Below are 10,918 nucleotides of genomic sequence, written 5' to 3' on the forward strand. Positions count from 1 at the left end.
ACAATGTAGCCACTCGGTTGCTGTCACTTCAGATTGTCTTGATCTATCAGAACTGATATGATATTCTTCTATTATACCTATAACATTAAGATAGTTTTAATGTATTTATGTAATTTAAGTAACATTTTATAATTAATAGAAATTAAAACAACGAATTGAACTAGATACAACAATGTATTTATTTAATAATTAGATGAATATATTATAATTATTCAAGTCAAAATCCTTGATTGAACGCACAAATTAATTTTGTGCTTCCCAATGCTAACACATCACCATGTATCTTCTCTAGGAGCACCATTGAGAAAATGTTTCTGACAGCACGACAGGTCCAATGCAGGCAGGTGTGTGAGGATCCTGAAGCAGCCATTGTTTACCCTGTAAACAAGAGCATCGAATTAATGATAATTCAGACTACTATAATACAATTTAAAAATGTAACTCACTAAGTGTTCTCTTCTGAGCAGTTTTATTAAGTCTTCCTAAGTAAAGGAAGTGACTACAAGTGGTTTTTATTGTAACTGATCGAACTATGATAATAAAATGTTAGTATTGTTAATGAGTTATTAAGTCTAGTAGTAAGAACATGCATAAGACTAAACAGTTACAAAAAGAACCACTTGTGGATAATTTATAAGAATTAGTGTTCCGACCCAAGCACAAAGATATTGATTGTCGACTGATCCTTCATGTGCGCTTACAGTGTGTTAGGTATTAGAGTCGATAAGGATGGTTGAGTCGAAGAGGGCAGGTGATTCAGTGGTGCAGGCTGAATTAGAAGGATCTGAAAAAATAAAAAAAAAACATTAGTAATATTTACATCTATTATGTTACATGAATGTATACATACTTCATGAATTGAGGAGATTCTTGGATATGGAGTCAGTGTGAACTTCTTTGGTTCAGTGATGGCTGAATTAGAAGGATCTGAAAAAATAAAAAAACATTAGTAGTTATAATTGAGGAGATCCCTGGATATGGAGTCAGTGTGAGCTTCTTTGGATCAGTGATGGCTGAATTAGAAGAATCTGAAAAAATAAAACATTAGTAGTTATATGGATGTATACATACTTGTATAAATTGAGGAGATCCCTGGATATGGAGTCAGCGTGAGCTTCTTTGGATTAGTGGTGATTGAATTAGAAGGTTCTGAAAAAATAAAAATAACGTTAGTAATATTTACATCTATAATGTTACATGGATGTCTACGTACTTCATAAATTGAGGAGATCCCTGGATATGGAGTAAGCGTGATCTTCTTTGGATCAGAGATGGCTGAATTAGAAGGATCTGAAAAGATGAAAAAACATTAGTTATATGGATGTATACATACTTCATAAATTGAGAAGACCCCTGGATATGGAGTCAGCGTGAGCTTCTTTGGATTAGTGGTGGTTGAATTAGAAGGATCTGAAAAAATAAAAATAACGTTAGTAATATTTACATCTATAATGTTACATGGATGTCTACGTACTTCATAAATTGAGGAGATCCCTGGATATGGAGTAAGCGTGATCTTCTTTGGATCAGAGATGGCTGAATTAGAAGGATCTGAAAAAAAAAAAAAAAAAAAAACATTAGTAATATTTAAATCTATAATGTTACATGGATGTATACGTACTTCATAAATTGAGGAGATCCCTGGATATGGAGTCAGCATGAGCTTCTTTGGATCAGTGATGGCTGAATTAGAAGGATCTGAAAAAATAAAACATTAGTAGTTATATAGATGTATACATACTTCATAAATTGAGGAGATCCCTGGATATGGAGTAAGCGTGACCTTCTTTGGATCAGTGATGGCTAAATTAGAAGGATCTGAAAAGATAAAAAAACATTAGTAGTTATATGGATGTATACATACTTCATAAATTGAGAAGACCCCTGGACATGGAGTCAGCGTGAGCTTCTTTGGATCAGTGGTGGTTGAATTAGAAGGATCTAAAAAAATAAAACATTAGTAGTTATATGGATGTATACATACTTCATAAATTGAGATCCCTGGATATGGAGTAAGCTTGACCTCATTTGGATCAGTGATGGCTGAATTAGAAAGATCTGAAAAGATAAAAAAAACATTAGTAGTTATATGGATGTATACATACTTGTATAAATTGAGGAGATCCCTGGATATGGAGTAAGCGTGACCTTTGAATCAGTGATGGCTGAATTAGAAGGATCTGAAAAGATAAAAAAGACGACGACGACGACGGATGTATACATACTTGTATAAATTGAGGAGATCCCTGGATATGGAGTAAGCGTGACCTTTGGATCAGTGATGGCTGAATTAGAAGGATCTGAAAAGATAAAAAAGACATTAGTAGTTATATGGATGTATACATACTTGTATAAATTGAGGAGATCCCTGGATATGGAGTAAGCGTGACCTTTGGATCAGTGATGGCTGAATTAGAAGGATCTGAAAAGATAAAAAAGGCATTAGTAGTTATATGGATGTATACATACTTGTATAAATTGAGGAGATCCCTGGATATGGAGTAAGCGTGACCTTCTTTGGATCAGTGATGGCTGAATTAGAAGGATCTGAAAAGATAAAAAAAAACATTAGTAATATTTACATCTATAATGTTACATGAATGTATACATACTTCATAAATTGAGACCCCTGGACATGAAGTCAGTGTGAGCTTCTTTGGATCAGTGGTGGTTGAATTAGAAGGATCTGAAAAAATAAAAAAACGTTAGTAATATTTACATCTATAATACATACTTCATAAATTGAGACCCCTGGACATGGAGTCAGCGTGAGCTTCTTTGGATCAGTGGTGCTTGAAATAGAAGGATCTGAAAAAATAAAAAAAAACGTTAGTAATATTTACATCTATAATGTTACATGGATGTATACGTACTTCATAAATTGAGGAGATCCCTGGATATGAGGTCAGCGTGAGCTTCTTTGGATCAGTGGTGGTTGAATTAGAAGGATCTGAAAAAATAAAAAAACAGTAGTTATATGAATGTATACATACTTCATAAATTGAGGAGACCCCTGGATATGGAGTCAGCGTGAGCTTCTTTGGATCAGTGGTGGTTGAATTAGAAGGATCTGAAAAAATAAGAAAAAATATTAGTAGTTATATGGATGTATACATACTTCATAAATTGAGGAGATTCCTGCATATGGAGTAAGAGTGACCTTCTTTGGATCAGTGATGGCTGAATTAGAAAGATCTGAAAAAATAAAGAAACATTAGTCATATTTACATCTATAATGTAATATGGATGGATATATACTTAAATGATGTATCATTAATTGATAAAATAATGAAAATATATATCAAGTTTTCATACATTACTTGATAATTCCACTTCCTACAGCTTTCTGGACTTCGTATATTGTATGTTGAAGATGTGACTTCGTCTGAATACTCATGAATAACATGAATTAATGTTTAGCATTCGCACTTGGATGTACATAACGCGAATTTATGAGTTGAAAACAGTGAAAGATGGATGGATGTAAAATACACATTGCATTATTTTAAATGATTCAAACGATCACATTGTTGATTAATAATAGAACAGATTAATATTTTGTTAGTATTTGTTAGTGTTATTAAAACTAGAACTACGGATGCTGTATAAATAATATATTAACCCATGCTAAAGCTACCATGCAAGTAATCATTTGAATCATAAAATGTAATGTATTAATTTGTTATTTAACTAGAATAAAAAAATTAAGTATCTAGACCTTTAATTTTTTTATATAAATGAAATTAATAAAACATCTATAGCACTGCTCTCACTATTTTCGCGCCAAATGCAAAAATAATATAAAATTATTATGTCAATGTAAGGTGTAACAAACCCGATGTTTTATGCATAAAAAAATAGTATAAATTAAGCACGAACGTGCAATTTAAACGCGGGCATAAAATAATTGTACAAATGATGTACACTCTCACCAAGCAAGAATACTTTCGATAGTTTCAAAATATCCGTGAAGATGGGAGTGCGACAGCTGCAAATTTAAATTTAAAAAAGATTTAAACAAAATTCTGCTTAATTGCAAATCGATAATAATTGTTCTTACAAAATTCAGTTGATAAAACATTGTTAACAAAAATCGATTATTTAGGGCCACAATAAAAATCGACCACAAATTTAATAAAAATTTATAGAAAATGCATTTTATCATACCTTTCATTTATCATTTGATTGCCTGCCACTAACTTCCGTGAAGGCTCCATTTACAGAAGAATTCCTAGTTAATACCACGAATGGGACCATTTCACCCATATTTACAAATTATGGGAATAACAATACGTGACAATTGCTGTAAAAAAATATGTAATTAAATTAGCAATTCTGAATTCTATGAACTAGAAAGTGTAAAAATATTTCAAAGTGTGCAAGTGTCCTGTATAAATATGTCAAAGTGTGCAAGTGTCCTGTATAAATATGTCAAAGTGTGCAAGTGTCCTGTATAAATATGTCAAAGTGTGCAAGTGTCCTGTATAAATATGTCAAAGTGTGCAAATGTCCTGTATAAATATGTCAAAGTGTGCAAATGTCCTGTATAAATATGTCAAAGTGTGCAAATGTCCTGTATAAATATGTCAAAGTGTGCAAATGTCCTGTATAAATATTTCAAAGTGTGCAAATGTCCTGTATAAATATTTCAAAGTGTGCAAATGTCCTGTATAAATATTTCAAAGTGTGCAAATGTCCTGTATAAATATTTCAAAGTGTGCAAATGTCCTGTATAAATATTTCAAAGTGTGCAAATGTCCTGTATAAATATTTCAAAGTGTGCAAATGTCCTGTATAAATATTTCAAAGTGTGCAAATGTCCTGTATAAATATTTCAAAGTGTGCAAATGTCCTGTATAAATATTTCAAAGTGTGCAAATGTCCTGTATAAATATTTCAAACTGTCCTGTATAAATATTTCAAACTGTCCTGTATAAATATTTCAAACTGTCCTGTATAAATATTTCAAACTGTCCTGTATAAATATTTCAAACTGTCCTGTATAAATATTTCAAACTGTCCTGTATAAATATTTCAAAGTGTACAAATGTCCTGTATAAATATTTCAAACTGTCCTGTATAAATATCTCAAAGTGTACAAATGTCCTGTAAAAATATTTCAAACTGTCCTGTATAAATATTTCAAAGTGTACAAATGTCCTGTATAAATATTTCAAAGTGTACAAATGTCCTGTATAAATATTTCAAACTGTCCTGTATAAATATTTCAGAGTGTACAAATGTCCTGTATAAATATTTCAAAGTGTACGAATGTTCTGTATAAATATTTCAAACTGTCCTGTATAAATATTTCAGAGTGTACAAATGTCCTGTATAAATATTTCAGAGTGTACAAATGTCCTGTATAAATATTTCAAAGTGTACAAATGTCCTGTATAAATATTTCAAACTGTCCTGTATAAATATTTCAAAGTGTACAAATGTCCTGTATAAATATTTCAAAGTGTACGAATGTTCTGTATAAATATTTCAAACTGTCCTGTATAAATATTTTAAAGTGTACGAATGTTCTGTATAAATATTTCAAACTGTCCTGTATAAATATTTCAAAGTGTACAAATGTCTTGTATAAATATTTCAAAGTGTACAAATGTCCTGTATAAATATTTCAAAGTGTACAAATGTCCTGTATAAATATTTCAAAGTGTACAAATGTCCTGTATAAATATTTCAAAGTGTACGAATGTCCTGTATAAATATTTCAAAGTGTACGAATGTCCTGTATAAATATTTCAAAGTGTACGAATGTCCTGTATAAATATTTCAAAGTGTACGAATGTCCTGTATAAATATTTCAAAGTGTACGAATGTCCTGTATAAATATTTCAAAGTGTACGAATGTCCTGTATAAATATTTCAAAGTGTACGAATGTCCTGTATAAATATTTCAAAGTGTACGAATATCCTGTATAAATATTTCAAAGTGTACGAATGTCCTGTATAAATATTTCAAAGTGTACGAATGTCCTGTATAAATATTTCAAAGTGTACGAATGTCCTGTATAAATATTTCAAAGTGTACGAATGTCCTGTATAAATATTTCAAAGTGTACGAATGTCCTGTATAAATATTTCAAAGTGTACGAATGTCCTGTATAAATATTTCAAAGTGTACGAATGTCCTGTATAAATATTTCAAAGTGTACGAATGTCCTGTATAAATATTTCAAAGTGTACGAATGTCCTGTATAAATATTTCAAAGTGTACGAATGTCCTGTATAAATATTTCAAAGTGTACGAATGTCCTGTATAAATATTTCAAAGTGTACGAATGTCCTGTATAAATATTTCAAACTGTCCTGTATAAATATTTCAAACTGTCCTGTATAAATATTTCAAACTGTCCTGTATAAATATTTCGAACTGTCCTGTATAAATATTTCAAAGTGTACAAATGTCCTGTATAAATATTTCAAACTGTCCTGTATAAATATCTCAAAGTGTACAAATGTCCTGTAAAAATATTTCAAACTGTCCTGTATAAATATTTCAAAGTGTACAAATGTCCTGTATAAATATTTCAAAGTGTACAAATGTCCTGTATAAATATTTCAAACTGTCCTGTATAAATATTTCAGAGTGTACAAATGTCCTGTATAAATATTTCAAAGTGTACGAATGTTCTGTATAAATATTTCAAACTGTCCTGTATAAATATTTCAGAGTGTACAAATGTCCTGTATAAATATTTCAGAGTGTACAAATGTCCTGTATAAATATTTCAAAGTGTACAAATGTCCTGTATAAATATTTCAAACTGTCCTGTATAAATATTTCAAAGTGTACAAATGTCCTGTATAAATATTTCAAAGTGTACGAATGTTCTGTATAAATATTTCAAACTGTCCTGTATAAATATTTTAAAGTGTACGAATGTTCTGTATAAATATTTCAAACTGTCCTGTATAAATATTTCAAAGTGTACAAATGTCTTGTATAAATATTTCAAAGTGTACAAATGTCCTGTATAAATATTTCAAAGTGTACAAATGTCCTGTATAAATATTTCAAAGTGTACAAATGTCCTGTATAAATATTTCAAAGTGTACAAATGTCCTGTATAAATATTTCAAAGTGTACGAATGTCCTGTATAAATATTTCAAAGTGTACGAATGTCCTGTATAAATATTTCAAAGTGTACGAATGTCCTGTATAAATATTTCAAAGTGTACGAATGTCCTGTATAAATATTTCAAAGTGTACGAATGTCCTGTATAAATATTTCAAAGTGTACGAATGTCCTGTAAATATTTCAAAGTGTACGAATGTCCTGTATAAATATTTCAAAGTGTACGAATGTCCTGTATAAATATTTCAAAGTGTACGAATGTCCTGTATAAATATTTCAAAGTGTACGAATGTCCTGTATAAATATTTCAAAGTGTACGAATGTCCTGTATAAATATTTCAAAGTGTACGAATGTCCTGTATAAATATTTCAAAGTGTACGAATGTCCTGTATAAATATTTCAAAGTGTACGAATGTCCTGTATAAATATTTCAAAGTGTACGAATGTCCTGTATAAATATTTCAAAGTGTACGAATGTCCTGTATAAATATTTCAAAGTGTACGAATGTCCTGTATAAATATTTCAAAGTGTACGAATGTCCTGTATAAATATTTCAAAGTGTACGAATGTCCTGTATAAATATTTCAAAGTGTACGAATGTCCTGTATAAATATTTCAAAGTGTACGAATGTCCTGTATAAATATTTCAAACTGTCCTGTATAAATATTTCAAACTGTCCTGTATAAATATTTCAAAGTGTACAAATGTCCTGTATAAATATTTCAAACTGTCCTGTATAAATATCTCAAAGTGTACAAATGTCCTGTAAAAATATTTCAAACTGTCCTGTATAAATATTTCAAAGTGTACAAATGTCCTGTATAAATATTTCAAAGTGTACAAATGTCCTGTATAAATATTTCAAACTGTCCTGTATAAATATTTCAGAGTGTACAAATGTCCTGTATAAATATTTCAAAGTGTACGAATGTTCTGTATAAATATTTCAAACTGTCCTGTATAAATATTTCAGAGTGTACAAATGTCCTGTATAAATATTTCAGAGTGTACAAATGTCCTGTATAAATATTTCAAAGTGTACAAATGTCCTGTATAAATATTTCAAACTGTCCTGTATAAATATTTCAAAGTGTACAAATGTCCTGTATAAATATTTCAAAGTGTACGAATGTTCTGTATAAATATTTCAAACTGTCCTGTATAAATATTTTAAAGTGTACGAATGTTCTGTATAAATATTTCAAACTGTCCTGTATAAATATTTCAAAGTGTACAAATGTCCTGTATAAATATTTCAAAGTGTACAAATGTCCTGTATAAATATTTCAAAGTGTACAAATGTCCTGTATAAATATTTCAAAGTGTACAAATGTCCTGTATAAATATTTCAAAGTGTACAAATGTCCTGTATAAATATTTCAAAGTGTACGAATGTCCTGTATAAATATTTCAAAGTGTACGAATGTCCTGTATAAATATTTCAAAGTGTACGAATGTCCTGTATAAATATTTCAAAGTGTACGAATGTCCTGTATAAATATTTCAAAGTGTACGAATGTCCTGTATAAATATTTCAAAGTGTACGAATGTCCTGTATAAATATTTCAAAGTGTACGAATGTCCTGTATAAATATTTCAAAGTGTACGAATGTCCTGTATAAATATTTCAAAGTGTACGAATGTCCTGTATAAATATTTCAAAGTGTACGAATGTCCTGTATAAATATTTCAAAGTGTACGAATGTCCTGTATAAATATTTCAAAGTGTACGAATGTTCTGTAAAAATATTTCAAAGTGTACGAATGTCCTGTATAAATATTTCAAAGTGTACGAATGTCCTGTATAAATATTTCAAAGTGTACGAATGTCCTGTATAAATATTTCAAAGTGTACGAATGTCCTGTATAAATATTTCAAAGTGTACGAATGTCCTGTATAAATATTTCAAAGTGTACGAATGTCCTGTATAAATATTTCAAAGTGTACGAATGTCCTGTATAAATATTTCAAACTGTCCTGTATAAATATTTCAAACTGTTCTGTATAAATATTTCAAACTGTTCTGTATAAATATTTCAAACTGTCCTGTATAAATATTTCAAACTGTCCTGTATAAATATTTCAAACTGTCCTGTATAAATATTTCAAAGTGTACAAATGTCCTGTATAAATATTTCAAAGTGTACAAATGTCCTGTATAAATATTTCAAACTGTCCTGTATAAATATTTCAAACTGTCCTGTATAAATATTTCAAAGTGTACAAATGTCCTGTATAAATATTTCAAAGTGTACAAATGTCCTGTATAAATATTTCAAACTGTCCTGTATAAATATTTCAAACCGTCCTGTATAAATATTTCAAAGTGTACAAATGTCCTGTATAAATATTTCAAACTGTCCTGTATAAATATTTCAAAGTGTGCAAGTGTCCTGTATAAATATTTCAAAGTGTACAAATGTCCTGTAGAAATATTTCAAAGTGTACAAATGTCCTGTAGAAATATTTCAAAGTGTACAAATGTCCTGTATAAATATTTCAAACTGTCCTGTATAAATATTTCAAAGTGTACAAATGTCCTGTATAGATATTTCAAACTGTCCTGTATAAATATTTCAAACCGTCCTGTATAAATATTTCAAAGTGTACAAATGTCCTGTATAAATATTTCAAACTGTCCTGTATAAATATTTCAAACCGTCCTGTATAAATATTTCAAAGTGTACAAATGTCCTGTATAAATATTTCAAACTGTCCTGTATAAATATTTCAAAGTGTGCAAGTGTCCTGTATAAATATTTCAAAGTGTACAAATGTCCTGTATAAATATTTCAAAGTGTACAAATGTCCTGTATAAATATTTCAAAGTGTACAAATGTCCTGTATAAATATTTCAAAGTGTACAAATGTCCTGTATAAATATTTCAAATTGTCCTGTATAAATATTTCAAAGTGTGCAAGTGTCCTGTATAAATATTTCAAAGTGTACAAATGTCCTGTATAAATATTTCAAAGTGTGCAAGTGTCCTGTATAAATATTTCAAAGTGTACAAATGTCCTGTAGAAATATTTCAAAGTGTACAAATGTCCTGTAGAAATATTTCAAAGTGTACAAATGTCCTGTATAAATATTTCAAACTGTCCTGTATAAATATTTCAAACTGTCCTGTATAAATATTTCAAACCGTCCTGTATAAATATTTCAAACCGTCCTGTATAAATATTTCAAAGTGTACAAATGTCCTGTATAAATATTTCAAACTGTCCTGTATAAATATTTCAAACCGTCCTGTATAAATATTTCAAAGTGTACAAATGTCCTGTATAAATATTTCAAACTGTCCTGTATAAATATTTCAAAGTGTGCAAGTGTCCTGTATAAATATTTCAAAGTGTACAAATGTCCTGTATAAATATTTCAAACTGTCCTGTATAAATATTTCAAAGTGTACAAATGTCCTGTATAAATATTTCAAACTGTCCTGTATAAATATTTCAAAGTGTGCAAGTGTCCTGTATAAATATTTCAAAGTGTACAAATGTCCTGTATAAATATTTCAAAGTGTACAAATGTCCTGTATAAATATTTCAAAGTGTACAAATGTCCTGTATAAATATTTCAAAGTGTACAAATGTCCTGTATAAATATTTCAAAGTGTACAAATGTCCTGTATAAATATTTCAAACTGTCCTGTATAAATATTTCAAAGCGTACAAATGTCCTGTATAAATATTTCAAAGTGTACAAATGTCCTGTATAAATATTTCAAACTGTCCTGTATAAATATTTCAAACTGTCCTGTATAAATATTTCAAACTGTCCTGTATAAATATTTCAAAGTGTATAAATGTCCTGTATAA

General features: G+C 29.3%; 1 protein-coding gene across 1 annotated transcript; it reads right to left on the bottom strand.

Annotated features, from left to right (window-relative positions):
• Positions 1–697: 697 nt before the first annotated feature.
• On the bottom strand, positions 698–4,266 carry LOC113389509 (cell wall protein DAN4-like). Its single transcript, XM_026626537.1, has 16 exons — positions 4,190–4,266; positions 3,933–3,988; positions 3,115–3,195; positions 2,858–2,950; positions 2,731–2,808; positions 2,597–2,686; positions 2,470–2,547; positions 2,348–2,422; positions 2,106–2,300; positions 1,981–2,058; positions 1,606–1,698; positions 1,459–1,551; positions 1,210–1,290; positions 1,072–1,149; positions 851–927; positions 698–784 (listed from the first exon to the last, which is right to left on the bottom strand). Exons 1-16 carry the CDS (start codon positions 4,264–4,266, stop codon positions 698–700), a joined length of 1,410 nt encoding a protein of 469 aa, XP_026482322.1.
• Positions 4,267–10,918: the final 6,652 nt, after the last annotated feature.

Source organism: Ctenocephalides felis, unplaced genomic scaffold (genome assembly GCF_003426905.1).
Source record: "Ctenocephalides felis isolate EL2017-DRISC unplaced genomic scaffold, ASM342690v1 CF-g0.4_SCAFFOLD_03573, whole genome shotgun sequence".
Lineage (NCBI taxonomy): Eukaryota > Metazoa > Arthropoda > Insecta > Siphonaptera > Pulicidae > Ctenocephalides > Ctenocephalides felis.

Excerpts from the sequence above, each read along its gene's own strand:
- LOC113389509 (XM_026626537.1), bottom strand. The coding sequence starts at position 4,266 with ATGGGTGAAATGGTCCCATTCGTGGTATTAACTAGGAATTCTTCTGTA. Across the intron at positions 928-1,071 it reads GATCTCCTCAATTTATACAA|ATCCTTCTAATTCAGCCATC; the intron begins GTATGTATACAT and ends TTATTTTTTCAG. Across the intron at positions 785-850 it reads GAATCTCCTCAATTCATGAA|ATCCTTCTAATTCAGCCTGC; the intron begins GTATGTATACAT and ends TTATTTTTTCAG.